At 38.7% G+C, this 15,578-nt stretch overlaps 1 protein-coding gene and 1 long non-coding RNA gene across 11 annotated transcripts in view; one reads left to right on the forward strand and one right to left on the reverse strand.

Moving 5' to 3' along the window:
• The window catches only part of LOC143721860 (uncharacterized), a 23,318-nt gene continuing 7,740 nt past the window's right edge, over positions 1 to 15,578 (reverse strand). The window contains exon 3 of the long non-coding RNA XR_013196789.1: positions 1 to 133. This is a non-coding gene — a long non-coding RNA (uncharacterized LOC143721860). The remainder of the gene's footprint in view (positions 134 to 15,578) is intronic.
• The window catches only part of mylk5 (myosin, light chain kinase 5), a 19,805-nt gene continuing 15,805 nt past the window's right edge, over positions 11,579 to 15,578 (forward strand). For 4 of the 10 annotated variants that reach the window (XM_077212718.1, XM_077212713.1, XM_077212715.1 and 1 more), the window contains exon 1: positions 11,579 to 11,914. In XM_077212718.1, the coding sequence (XP_077068833.1) occupies positions 11,758 to 11,914 (157 nt within the window). In that variant the 5' untranslated portion in view covers positions 11,579 to 11,757. The remainder of the gene's footprint in view (positions 11,915 to 15,578) is intronic. The other 6 variants (XM_077212712.1, XM_077212714.1, XM_077212716.1 and 3 more) reach the window with 4 other exon arrangements.

Raw genomic sequence — 15,578 nt, forward strand, 5'->3', positions numbered from 1 at the left:
TCACAGTTGTCGCTCTCCCTTTATGCTTCCGCTCCTCCGTGATAGAGACCGTCATTCATTCATTATCACTCATGCCACCGGCCTCGAGCCGTTCTCTCACGTCCCTCAGCCTCGTCCTGCTCGCCACAGTAGCCTACATGAGTATATGTAGAGAATATTCCTCCGCCCAGGCGAGCAACCACCAAGAAAAGGTGCTAACACCAATTCTCGCCCAGGACAACTGGAAGCTGCTAGGGACTGGAAGATGCTGGCTGATCTTGATCAACGGCTTATTTTTCCACCTGAGATTGCCACCACTAACCTCCGACCAGATATTGTTTTGTGGTCTGGATCAGCACGCATTGTTCAACTGATAGAGTTAACAGTGCCATGGGAGGATGCGGAAGGTGAGGCATATGAGAGGAAGAAATTGGGGTATGCTCATCTGGCCACTGAAGCAGAACAGTGAGGATGGAGAGTCCAGGTTTATCCAGTGGAAGTGGGTTGTCGAGGTTTTGTGGCACACTCTACAACCCGGTTCCTCAGAGACGTCGGATTCAGTGGTCAAGAGTTGCGTCGCACAGTAAAGAACTTATCTGAAGCAGCAGAAAGGAGCAGCAACTGGCTGTGGTTGAGACGGAAAGATTCTAGCTGGCTGAGTACAGGCCGCCATGCTACGGTTTCGTAGAATTCTTGAAAACTTGAAGAGTCTGTCGGTTTATTTGTATAGGTTGTATAATATTTACAGTCATTACGTTCCTGTGTATATTGCATGAATGACGGGTGGTTGGGCAGATATTGTGTTTTGCGGTAGGTGGTATGCCATATGGAACCGTTGCCACTGAAACTGCATATTAACGCACCAGTGGGGCTCGACAGCCTTAGTCAAACGGGTTGGCGCGTATGGTTGGGTTGTGGAGAGATTGTGAGATTGTGGTTAGGTCTCAGCAGCACTGTTGGCAGTGTTGTGCAAGTTACTTCCAAACTGTAATACATTATATATTACTTGTTACTGTTATTTAAAAGTAATTCATTACCTTACAATATTACTGTCTCAGAATTGTAATGCGTTACATTACTCCTGTATTACTTTTGAGTTACTTTCACCAAAATAACTATACAGAAGTAGAACTTAACATTCTAAAATGACTAGGGCTGTAACGATATGTGATATGAAACCGAAATCGCGAGACTCAGATCCACGAACCTGCAGAATCGCGACACACCCCTTCCAACTCCCAGCGTTATCCATACCGTCCAGATCCAATGCTACCACATCTTTAAATTACTATTAATATTATTTGAAGTTAACTTAACATTATAAAATATGTAGACCTACACCACAAAACTAGTTGAGGATAAATTATTTAAAATTTGGGAATTCCAGCGTTATGGACATTACATTTGCAGACTTGCAGTTAATTTATATAATTATATAAATTCTCAGAAAATGCATTAATACCAAAATATTGAAACGTCTGTTTATCCATAGTCTCCTCCCAGAAAGGAGTCCAGACATTAGAAAAATATCAGTCTACACATGCGTTTTATATTTAATATTAGGGAAATCGACAGTCATGTGTGACAAAAAAAAATCTTTAACTTTTAGGAGGCAACAATTTTTTGTTGTTGTAATTCTGTGAATTACACTGCGCAAATCTAATGAAGAAGGGTTGGATCTCCACAGAACATAAAATATTCATTTTATTTTATTTTTCGTGTTCGCATTTATGAGGAAAAAATAATGTTACAGATGTGACAGTTCTCCGTTACGGACGCGACCGCTCTGAAGCGGCACTAAAAGACTGCTTTAAAACTTTCACAGACACACAGAAGACACGAAGCCTTTCTTTAAAGTGAATTTCGTTTTGTTTTAATTGTACGGACCTGAAAAATATATCTATATTGAAATGTCTACTTGTAAACAGAACAATTCAAAACGAAAGAAAACAGACTGCTCTCTGCTTATTAAATGAAATGTGCATTTCTCTCTGGTGCATTCACTACTGCGAAGATCGCGAGTCAGCATCGTCAACTTCATCTTGACTCTATTAATTAACAATCAACATGTCTCCTTGCTATATTTGACATATGCATAATCATTGCTTTTGCCGGTTCTTTGTGACAGCTTTTAGGTGCTTTATCAGCAGCGCCGCCGCCCTTACATGAACGCGTCACCACATCAAAAACATGATTGCGTGATGAAAACATGAAAAATACCACATAAACATAGCCTAACTGTTTAGAAAGAAAACAGAACGAATAGCCTAATGCGCATACGTCCATCTCGCGAATGTAGTCTTCTTCATGCCATCTTCACCATTAGCCGCTTTTCCACTGGCCAGCGCGAGCACAGAGGCCGAAATCATACCTCATGGCACTCCTGTACAAAATAAATCGCTATACAAATATATCAGACGCTGCCATTTAGTCTTTAATTACAGACTTGGACCTCACACGCGGATATTGACTGACCACGAACAGTTAATTTAGCCTACTTGCATCTTTCATTCGTAATGTCTGGCGGTCTTGCTATTTTTTTTGTTTGTTTGTTTGTTTTACAATTAAAACTAAAAGTCTGTTGTAACGCAAACCTTACCGAACATGTACCGAGTAAAATATTACTGAAAATTGATTAGTAATGCCTTACACTACTGCGTTACAGCAAAACGTAATATGTTACTGTAATACATTACTTTTGTAACGCGTTACTCCCAACACTGACTGTTGGTTTATTTGTAGAGGTTGTATAGTATTTACAGTTATTACGTTCCTGTGTATATTGCGTGAATGACGGGTGGTTGGGCAGATATTGTGTTTTGCGGTAGGTGGTATGCCATACGGAACAGTTGCCACTGAAACTGCATATTAATGCACCAGTGGGGCTCGACAGCCTTAGTCAAACGGGTTGGCGCGTATGGTTGGGTTGCGGAGAGATTGTGAGATTGTGGTTAGGTCTCAGCAGCAAGAGGGAAGTAGAGGTCAGTAAGCTGTTGGGTGACCAGACGTCCCGTTTTTCCCGGGACAGCCCCGTATTTCCACTCTAATTTTAGTGTCCCGACTTATTCTGAAAAAATCATGTTTTGTCCCTTATTTCATCGTTAATATATATATATATATATATTTTTATATATAATAGGTTTAGTTTCCGAAAGGCTAAGTGAATATATATGTTACGTTCAAACCGTGTAGCGCGCGCATGACAGAGAGGGACAGACCTTGTGTGTGTGTGCTAGTGTGCCTAATGAAGCGCATGTAAGACGCATTAATAGAGGGAATGCATTAACGTCACTTTCCCGCCGGAACACGCCCCCTCAGCCGGACTGAGTGGCAGAAGAGCAGCTGCGTGACTGGATTTAATAGGAGAAACTGCGAAAACGCAAGTAAAACAAACGATTATCAGTTTAAACTAAAGATTGGACTCAATATAGTGTTCCTTACAACTTACTAAAGATCCAGTGATCCATGGATATTAACATGCAGCCAGGAATCGTGTTTCCTGACATTTATATGTGCCTGATTTCGACACCAGGGAAATACATACAGCAAATTTGCCTGTGAATGCTTTATATAAATACAAAATAGGCAGGTCTAAATCCAGGTGATCACTTATCAATGTTATATATATCATCATATCGTCTAGAGACTTAAAACTTGTATAGTTTTTTGTCAGTGTTTATTTAAAAATGTCAAATTATACAGAATATACAGTGGTAAATATTTGATTGATGAGTTGTCACTGCAATATATAACAATACAATATATAGAGAATGATTTTACCACTAAATTCAGCATATTGACACAAAAAGGATAACTGCAAATCCACCTTTCGCTGCCTGGAGTCCAGTTGTTTCTATGAATTGTAGCGATCTATTTGCTTCTCTGTTCTGTAGCTTTAGGTAGTCTGTAAAAATATTCCTCATATTTCTTGTCAAATCTAGTTGTACAGTCAGTCTCAAAGCTCTTTCCCGTTTTAGACGCGTTTTGTGTGTTTTTCCGCAGCATTCACACTGAAAACCAATGCTGCCGCTCAGTCTTTTTGCCACTTGTGGGCGTAACTGCAGTCACTCTGGCCAACGGTGACGTCACGTGCATTCCCTCTATACGCATGCGTTCTGTATCTGTCCCGTATTCCACTCCGAGAAATCTGGTCACCCTAGTAAGCTGGGCTGAGTTGAGTGGGGGACGGAGGGGGGTGACTCTGGGACGCCAGAGTCACTGTCGAGCCCTCTTGAGGTGTCGTGGGCTAGTCGACGAAACACTGAGAACAGAAGGTGCCCACTTGAAGACCCTAGAGATGTTCCCTACTCCGCTCAATCCAGAGGGTTGTTATGGGGGGGCCGCACTGTGGTTGCAGCCGTTGTGTGTGCTGATGCGCAAATACACTACAGCTATTAACACCAGACAGAAGGAGATTCACGTCACCAGATGGAAAGAAGCGTAAATGGATGGTGAAGCATAGGTTACTGTAAAGCTACGTCTTAGTTGGTGCTTATCTTGGCGAAAGCCGAGTACAAATCAGCATGAAATTTTAACATCTACTCTCGTGTAATGGAAATCAGTAAATTGCATAAAGTAAAAAGTAGGCTATAATGCAAAAATATAGCATAGTTATATCATAAAATCTCATTGTTTTTGGTTCATATAATGAAAGTCAGTTTGGTTTTGTCCCCATTGACATTTATTGCATGGGAAAAAAACATTCTTCAAATGATCTTATTTTGTGTTTGTGTTAAAATAGCTTTAAAGTTACCATACTAAGCTTGCACACACAAATGCAGTTTGCATGGTGCAACCAGAAATGTTTGTTGTTTCATTTGTCCTCCTCCTTGTTTAAGTTACGATATCGGTCTCGCACAAAACAGTGATAGTTAGCTGTGAAAGCTGGATGGTAGTTTGGCATAATGTAGTATCTTTTGGAAAAGCTTCTGCTTGATGTGAATGCAGTGCATTGTGGATATGTGCTCTAAAGACCTACGTGAGATGTCCTGGAGGCGGTCAGAGTCAGGGTGGAGCTAATGTGAATACTCTCTGTCTCTCTCTCTCTCTCTTTACAGGTAATAAGTTACGGCTCTGGCTCCTGACAGGCGAGTCACGTTGCGTCAGGCCTTTAACATGGCTCATCCTTAGGAATTTACAATCCCACTCCCACCCACACATGCTCGCTGAGAGCAGAGTGGGAGAGACAAGGTGGCTAGCGTACAGTCACGTCGTCCTGACAGAGAGCCGAGCGGAAATGTACCGCTGGAGGCAAAATGATGGCAGCAAGAGAGCCGTGTGTGTGTTCGACAGAGAAAGAGAGTGAGGGGGAGTTTTGCAGTTTTTGCCTTTGTCGTCTGCCTGTCTGCGTGTGTGTGTGTAAAGTTGATGGGCTGTACATTTGCTCTGTAATTTCTCCCTCCCAGAGTAATCACTTCCATCTGGGACCTGCCCAGAGAGAGGCCCCAGATTGGAGGTGAGGGTTATCTCACACACACAGCATTACAGTGTGTAACTAGTTTAGTCAGACTGAGCTCATACTTTAGTTTTATAGGAAAAGCGTGAACTAAAAGACAAGATGAAAAGTTACAAATAGAAGGAGAAAGATAAAGAATAAAGGAACAGGAAGTGAGCACAGCAAAAATATCTATGCACCCACCTCAAGACATTTGTAAAAAAAAAATGCAGCAAACATGTAAAATGATATGCAGTTCAGTCTTATTGTACTTACAGTAGAATTAACAACGATGTACTGCCATCTGCTGGTTATTGTCATTACCTGTATCTCCCTGAAGTCTAATTTAATCAATAGAGGTACCAAACTTAAAGGGTTATCCTTAACTAAACTACAGTTAAAACGATTAAAATATTTTTGTCTTTCTTAAATAACACTGAAAAAAAAGAAATTATAAATATAAGATTAAAATTTAAAAAAAATTGCCCTGACAAATAAGTGAAATCAGTTTAAACACTAAAATGAATAACTGGGTATAAAAAAAAAACCTAGAAAGGAATATTTTTTTAAAAAACTAATAAAAATTACAAAAGCACATAATTACAAAAAAATGTAATAATTTATATAAAACATTTTAATATTAATAAAATTATTGTAATATATAAATAATACTTAAAATAACACTACAAACCATTATGTCCCAAGAAGTTTACATTTTATTCTTCATATTATGTATTTACTTATTTTTTTTAAAATGTTGATTTTAAATTGTGCTGCAGTGTGGAAAAATTAATGGTTAAAATAACAAAAATTCTGTATTATCTCTGAAAAAATATCATTATCTCCCATGAATACTGTCTAAAAAAAAAAGGAGAGGAGCAGCAACTGGCTGTGGTTGAGACGGAAAGAGTCTGGCTGGCTGTGTACAGGCCGCCACGCTACGGTTTCGGAGAATTCTTGAAAACTCGAAGAGTCTGTTGGTTTATTTGTGTAGTTTGCAAAGTAATATTATGTTCCTGTGTATCTTGCGTGAATGAGGATTTGTGTTTGGAGAGATATTGTGTTTTGCGGTAGTATGCCATACAGAACCGTTGCCACTGACCTGCTTTAACGTCCGCAGTGGGGCTCGACAGCCTTAGTCAAACGGGTTTGCGTGTATGGTCGGGTTGCGGAGAGATTGTGAGAGATTGTGGTTATAGGTCACATGTGAACTACGAGGAAGGAGCAACCTCAGCAGCACGAGGGAGGTAAAGGTCAGTAAGCTGGGCTGAGTTGAGTGGGGGACGGAGGGGGTGACTCTGGGACGCCAGAGTCACTGTCGAGCCCTCTTGAGGTGTCGTGGGCTAGTCGACAAAACACTGAGGACTGACGATGCCCACTTGAAGACCCTAGAGATGTCCCCTACTCAATCCAGAGGGTTGTTCTGGGGGGACCGCACTATGGTTGCAGCCGTTGTGTGTGCTGACGCGCAAAATACACTGCAGCTATTAACACCAGACAGAAGGAGATTCACATCACCATATGGAAAGAAGCGTAAATGGATGGAGAAACATAGGTTACTGTAAAGCTACGTCTTAGTTGGTGCTTATCTTGGCGAAGGAGAGAACAAATCAGCATGAAGTTTTAACATCTACTCCCGTGTAATGGAAATCTGACAACATTTCTCCCAAATTCCAAATACAAATATTGTCATTTAGAGCAGTGGTTCTCAACTCCAGTCCTCGGGACCCACTACTCTGCACATTTTTTATGTCTCCTTATTTAACACACCTGATTCAGATCACCAGCTCGTTAGGAGAGACTCCTTGAACTGAACTGAGTGTGTCAGATAAGAGAGACATACAAAATGTGCAGAGCAGCGGGTCCCGAGGACTGGAGTTGAGAACCACTGATTTAGAGCATTTATTTGCAGAAAACGACAATTGGTCAAAATAACAAAAAAGATGCAGTGTTGTCAGACCTCGAATAATGCTTTCACACGCGAATCACAGCTTCCATATGTCTTGGCATGCTCTCCACCAGTCTTTCACATTGATGTTGGGTGACTTTATGCCACTCCTGGTGCAAAAATTCAAGAAGCTCGGCTTTGTTTTATGGCTTGTGACCATCCATCTTCCTCTTGATCATTCCAATGGTTTTCAATGGGTTTCATGTCTGGAGATTGGGCTGGCCATGACAGGGTCTTGATCTGGTGGTCCTCCATCCACACCTTCATTGACCTGGCTGTGTGGCATGGAGCATTGTCCTGCTGGAAAATATAATCCTCAGAGTTGGGGAACATTGTCAGAGCAGAAGGAAGCAAGTTTTCTTCCAGGACAACCTTGTATGTGGCTTGATTCATGTGTCCTTCACAAAGACAAATCTGCCCGATTCCAGCCTTGCTGAAGCACCCCCAGATCATCACTGATCCTCCACCAAATTTAACAGTGCGTGCAAGATACTGGGGCTTGTAGGCCTCTCCAGGTCTCCGTCTAACCATTTGACGACCAGGTGTTGGTCAAAGCTGAAAATTTGACTCATCAGAGAAGACCTTACTCCAGTTCTCTACAGTCCAATCCTTTTGGTCTTTTGCAAACCTCTGCCTGGCTCTTCTTTGCTTCTCATTGATGAAGGGCTTTTTTCTAGCTTTGCACGACTTCAGCCCTGCCCCTAGGAGCCTGTTTCGAACCATCCTCGCCATGCACTTCACCCCAGCTGCTGTTTGCCATTCTTTTTGTAGGTCACTTGATGTCATCCTACGGTTATTGAGGGACATTCGAATGAGTTGGCGGTCATCCCGGTCAATGGAGAGTCGTTTTCGCCCTCTGCCGGTCTATAGCTTTGTTGTCCCCAATGTCTGCTGCTTGACCTTGTTCTTATTAACAGCCGTTCTTTGAAATTTTAAGGATGGAAGCAACACAACGCTCACTGTATCCCTCTGCCAGTAAAGCCAGAATTGAACCCTTCTTTTCCTCACTCAAAGCTCTTTTGGCATGGTCCTATTGCAGGAGGATAGTGATGACCACAGCAGTGGTTTTTATACTTTTCCTCATTAAATAAGATTTGGTTCAGGTGATCTAATCAGCCTAAGTGCCTGTGTTGGAATTCAACAGACACTGGAATGGAATAACTGCCATACATGCAGAGATGCTGATTTGAGAAAAATGTACAGTGGTCTCTTAATTTTATTCCAAAGCTGTTTATATATTTGTAGTTATTATGGGGGATAATGATGTTTTTTGAGAGAATATTCCAAGTTCTGGCATGAAACTAGATAGCACAGGCTGATAGGTCCTCAACGCATTTGGTAGCGATCGCATCGTCATGTAGCCCAGCTGATTGGTTGCTGTTGGATCAGCGGCCAATGAGCTGTTGCTCAACATTCAAACTAATACCAATAGAGTTGCTGTTAGCAGTCTGCATTGCGCTTTCAGAAACCCTCCACCTTCCTCAGCTCCACCTGTATAGATCTGCTACGGGGGTTATTTCAGGTATGTGTGCAGCAGCAGCATGTCTGTGAATGTTTTGGCAGTAGTAAGTCTCGGTACTTGCTCTGCAGCATCAGTAGCGTGGCAGATCTATTCCACCAAGACCAAATACATTAACAAGGCCATATCAATTACCATGCCAATCTCTCCGAGAGTTGTCATGACAGAAATATATTCAGTATAACAGTTTTAAATATTGTTTTAAATGGAGTTCATACTGCAGGTCTATCAACTTCCTAGAAGTATTTAATTTCTTAACCACCCATTCATAGAAAATCAAAGCAACATCAAAATGATCAAACAGGAAATCTTTGTGTACTGAATTCCATATACCACAGGAAGCTGCACAAATATACAACATTTCTTGTTAGTGGGGAATATGTCACTGAAGTGTTTGAGAGAATACAAGTAACTTCAATCCGAGCATTTTTTAGCACATTATGACAGCTGTAGAGAATTACAATACTAAGTATTTTATCCAGATTCTGAGGACAAGTTTGAGGAAACAAATGAAATAAACCGCAGTGAATCATTTACTACTCAGATGTGCTTCAATAAAATGGCTGCAGGCACGTTACCATATAAATGGCCTTCAAAATCATTAATAATCAGAAGTGTTTTAGGTTTTTAATCAGATTCTGGTCATGAACAGATTCTGACAAATTTGTTTCAAACATCTTTATTTATTTACATCAGCTACCACCTCTCCAAGCATAAGTGGTTTTCAGCCCATTTCCTACATCTGAAATGTCAATAAAAACTATGACGCCTATAACAATATGGGTGAACATAGCAGGTGTATGTCAGAGGGTCCTACTTGTACACGAAGAACCACATCAGAGTTATTTGTGTGTTAATTTAGGTAATCCCAGCACATATTCCCCAGACTGAAAAGTATACCGGTCTTTGAAGTATTAGTACACATGTTTTCATGTGTCATTCTTCATTCTTTCCACTAGAGCGCACAAGATTCTCAACCTCTTTAAAATTCAGGAATAGATACGTGACATTAACAGGATTATACAATGTATCAGTTGATTACTGCAACAATTGAAGCCCACTGTTTTTATACATAATGCATATTTGATGTTCATTTCACAAAGCACTCTTTCATTAGTTAATTAATTTTGGTCCAACTTTATGTGTCTACAAGTTTTACATTGTTTCCATTCTTTCTTTTTTAATGCTGAGATTATTATTTGTATTATTATAATATAATAATTATGATTATTTATTGCACATATTCATTTACTTCTGAATCAGAAAGTGTAACATTTGAAAAAATTACTGCTATCACTTTACCATATATATACACTGTATATATATATATATATAAAATTATTTTTTTTAAATGTAAAGGAAATCCTTGTGCGACTTATGAGTCAAATATTTATTTGTCAGCTGCTTTGTTTTTTGTTTCCAGTTATTCATGGATTATTGTCCAGGATCTTCCTGTTTGCATTCCAACCATAACAACATTAACAGACCTTTGATGGGCTGATTGTACACTACCCCCTTAAAGTTAACGGATTTACTCTCTACCACAAAACAAAGCTGTGGGACTTCCTCTAGCTCCTGACAAGCACATATTTCAGTCATATTACAGCAATTTAAAGTTCTTTATTTTAGTTTCAAATACACATAGAGTAACATTGTTTTTCTGCATTATTGATTCCAAATGAGTCTGTTCACATGTTCAAGGTCTTTAGTGGATGTTTGGGTTTCTCTGTGGACTGGCACATCCAAAGCAAACAGCTCCTCATCACACACCACTGCACACACACAAAGATGAGAGCGGGAGTTTTGCTCACTTGACCTATCTGGTTTTCACGTAGATTATTGTTCATTACACTCCTTAAAATAGCTTGGTTTACATACAGTACATATGCTGTTTACATAAAAACTGACACGTTACTCAGTAAATTCATTCTTCATTCAGCAATGATGCATTCAATTAATCAAAAGTGACATTTATGCTGTTCTAAAACTTTCTATTCATCAAAAAAAAAATTCAGAACGATTTCTGAAGGATCATGTGACTGAAGACCGGAGTACTGATGCTGAAAATGCAGCTTTGCAACACATGAATAAATTACATTTTAAAATATATTGAAATAGAAAACAGTTCTTTTAAATTGTAACAACATTTCACAATATTACTATTAATATTAGTGTTTTTTTGTTGTTGTTGTTTTTACTATTTTGAACAAATAAATGCAGTCTTGGTGAGCATAAGAGACTTCTTGAAATGTTCTTGAATTTGCAGACTAAATGACACAGATTCGAAACAATCATGCACAGTTTTCTTTTCGATGGAAACAAACACACAACCAGAGTTCAACTGATAACATGGCAGTAATTACAGAAGGGAAAGGAATGGGGAATGCCTGACCTTTGATTCAGCTTTTAATCTGTTATTTGTCTATCTTTGTCTCCCTTTTCACACAAATAGATTTAAATAAACATCACTGACATGACACAATATGGTCTACTTTTCCAAAGTATTAATGAATATAACATACAACTAACATGTTCTCTCTTATCACCCACTCTATGTTTCTCTCTCTCTCTATCTCTTACCATAGCCACAGTGTGTGAAAATACTCTGTGTTAAAGATATATGGTGAAATGGTGTGATAGTTGTGGGTGAGGTCTGTGGGGAGGTGCTGAGTCTAACCCAGCAAGAGGACAATCTCCTGCAGAACAAATGAATGAGGCTTCAGTGGTGGGGAGGAGTCAGAAACTAAAGAAAGAACGCACAGAACAACACAGGTCAGAGGACATGTGTGTGTAACAGACAGGAAAATACGAGCCGCCTGATAAGAAAGCTGGGAAATGACTTGGATTTTATGAAACGGTTTTATACTGAGAGGAGAAATGAGTATCACTGATGGGAAGACAAGTTATGTGTCCACTTTCAGGATACAGCTGTCAGGCTCCCAGTCAAAGGCGGCCAGTGAACAAGGGTCCCGACCCACACACATAACTACAATCAACACAGCCGTGAAGAAGCCTGAAGAGACATTCAGCACAGGCAAGTCTGCAAACTTCTTGAATCTTGCATTTGCACACAAGTGTGTGTGAGTGTGTATTTGCATACTCCAGAGAGCCTATTTGTGTTTCTGTATATGGGTTTGGGCATGTTGGTTAGATGTTTGCAATTAAAAACATGTTAAGGTTAACATGATCTTTAACATGTGGTTAGATGCGTGATCTTTGCAGGAAGTATTGCTCTTAAGACAATCCCTCTATAGAGTCATGGTTAATAATCAGCATTTAATTTAATAGTAATCTGAAAATGACAGGCACTTTGTTTTCACTTTCACTCCATTTGAATTGTAATCTCAGGTGATGAGGAGTTCACTGCACAGCTGCTTTCACCCAGATTTAGACGGGGAAATCTTGTACATTCTTATGTGACAGATAGGACATCACACTACCTGCCTGAAAGGATTGATTTTTTCCACTACCATGCTGACTTCTGATAAAGATATCTACTTATTAGAGTACTCTACTCCGCCAGTTACTATACAATCTAGTGTTTGTGATATTCTGATATAGTGGGGTCCAAAACTTTGAGACCACTAGTGGAAATGTTTTGCACAATTTTGACTTTTTTTCATAATTAAATGTTTACTTACAAACTACCAGCAAAACATTTTAAGTGTAACGTTTAAATTATTGGGACCTAATGGATCTATTTCTACTTGATCTAAACCTGTGGTTCTCAATCTTTTTGATTTGTGCAAAATAATATTTGAAGACCCCTCATATAAGCCATGGTATTTTCTGCTGTAATTATTTTTATTAAAAGAAACTGGGAATTAATTAACCACAATTATTCTTGTTAGTGATCATCTGACGACACCCACGCTGCTGAGAACGGCATTTAGATGAATTTGTAAATATGTGCTGCGCGCTTTCCTCTCAATAACAAAATAAACGAAAACAAAATTGACAACAAAATTGATAAAATAACAAGCATTTTTTAAATAAAGCATCTGATCATAGCAACGTGGATGTGTTTGCATGAGCTCTGCAATTCGGCACTCTAATAAAGTCAAGTCACGTTTATTTATATAGCACTTTATACAATAGATTGCTTAAAATCAAGCATTAAGCCTTATTAAACATGAAAAACAGTGTCAGTGTCTAGTTTCATCAGAAGTACAACTTCATTATGTTCAGGTGTGTTCAACATGAATTACATTTTAATCTCTTTTTTATTTCTTCTTAATTGTACACCCTAACTTTACTTCTGTTTTAAAATAAACATTCATAAACCGTTCTAAACCGTGTATTTCCAGGTTTAAAATGGTCTCAGACTTTTGAACCCCACCAAATCTTATCTGCCTCAGGATGCAAATTACTGACCAGGCAAGAGGTCACTATTGGCAGGAAATTCCTTCCATGCTAATTTGAACACCAGACTTTTGTTTTGTGTGTCATGCGCTGGCTTGTGTGGGACATGTACTGAATGTTTGATGGTATGCTGCTCTCTTCTGAACTGCATTTTAACATGATTACAACACTAGTTCCTTCCTTTCATTTCTTAGATCTTATCACCTGATACATGACAGTCACTGTTCAAAGAATGAAACTAAAACATCTCAGTTTGTTCTTGGAATTGGAGTCACCATTTATTTTTTTCAACAGTGTGTTCCCATAACAACCAGTAAAAATGCTTGTTTGCATGAACAAACAAGGATTACTTTAGGCCAGATCAAAAGACCATTTGATCTATACCTGGTCAGTGAGAACAAAAGTGTTTGGTCCACTGTTAAGACAGGAGGACTAGAATGACTAGTTCTTTTAATCGAAATTACATGTTATGTGTCTCTTGACTAAATGACATTAAAAAGACAAAAATACAAAAGAGGCTATTCACATTTCAAAGTTACTATGTTCAAACACATACTTTTGATAGGTTAATTGTATTATACAAGGTTCCACCCAATGCCATATACAAAAGGTAAGTGATGGTATCTTAAACAGAAACAGGTTTGTTGGTGGAATGTCAGATGAGATCACATTTTAGCTCAAGCCTTTGGACTGATTTCGGTCCGTTTTTTTGAGTTACAACTAATTTTGTTAGTTATGTTGTTCTTTTGTTGGTAATTTTTTATTACAGTTTCTGTTGCTTTTTGCCATTCTTATGTGGCATGTAAAATAAGCACTGTTTCTAGACAGAGGGTGTGATGGCAAGGATGTTAAGAGATACAGCAGCTCTTTACTGAAACACATCTCTTCATTTATACGAGCCTGGTTTCTTCCTGTGTGAACTTATTGTTAAACACCCCAATGTTCTTAATCAGTATTTTGATCTTGTTTTGCAGTAAAAATATCTAAACATTAAAACAAGATCAAAAAATTAACTTGCATGAGATAACATAAGCTTTATAAGGCATTAAATTTCATGAACTAACATGAGCATATTACTGCTTCAAATTAAATGAATTATTACTAAATAAATACCTATATTTTTTTCCTATTTCAACAGATTAGTAATGCACAAAACATGCTGACAACAATGTGCAGCTAGAATGGAAAAGAGCAGAGAAGTGCAAGCATATTTTTAAGCAATATCACACTCAAGAGTGCTGATATATTCAGACAAACAGCATGATTGTGAGTGTGATATTGTTTTTATGCAATACCTTAAACAAGTTATATTGAGAAACTTACATTTTTAACACAATATTGGCTACTTTGTCTATTTTTTGCTCCACCAACCAAATTATTTCCTTATGAAGCCAGAGTCTCTAAACAACAAAGAGCAGTGGCATTCCTAAATGAATTAGTGCTTTTGAATGAATCAGTTGAGTGAATGATTTAATGATTTACTCATAAAATAAGGTGTGATCAACTTCAAGCAGAGCTATGCAGACAGATCAGTGACATCAAAGTACCCCGAGAGCAGTTCGAAAACATTTGGAGCCGTCTGCTTTGTAATTGCTCTCGCTGTACTTTGAAGTCATACACCAATCGATCAGTGTAGAGCCACTTCACACCTATTAAAGGGATAGTTTACTCAAAAATGAAAATTCTGTCATCATTTACTCACCCTCAGGTTGTTCCAAACCTGTAAACATTTATTTGTTCTGCTGAACAAAAAGGAAGATATTTTGAAGAAAGTTTTTAACCAGGTTGTTTTTTGGGGCACCATTGTCTTCCATAGTAGGAAAAAAATACTATCGAAGTCAATGGTGCCCCTGTGATGGATTTGTAATAGATAAGATACTAAACTGTCTTTTGGAACTAATCCTGTTTCTGACTCCAAAAATCTGACCTTAAGATTTTCTAACCTTATGATAAAGTTTTACCTGATTTCCACTTTGGGTCTAATAGTATGACTAACTCTTAGCTGACTTCCCCTTTTAAGCATCCTAACATTCTAATATTTGAACCAAATGTACTGTTCGAAACTAGTGAAAACTTGTGACTTTGGCTGTGTGCGTGTATGAATAACAAATATGGGAAATTAAACTAGACAAATGTCTAACCTTGAAACCTTTTGGTTACCTAGTAACAAGAGGGCTTGTCTATGAAGAACCAATCAAATTGTGGGGAAATTATGTAATGTATCATGTAATTTTGCCATACCCCTATTCTATAAAAACTGTTGTATTCGTGTTTACTGGTGGGATTCTCAATGGAACTTGTCTGAGATCCTCTGGCCTTGATTAAAGCATGTTCGA

This window comes from Siphateles boraxobius, unplaced genomic scaffold, assembly GCF_051911475.1.
Source record: "Siphateles boraxobius isolate OS27281-9 unplaced genomic scaffold, OSU_SipBor_1 66, whole genome shotgun sequence".
NCBI classification, from domain to species: domain Eukaryota; kingdom Metazoa; phylum Chordata; class Actinopteri; order Cypriniformes; family Leuciscidae; genus Siphateles; species Siphateles boraxobius.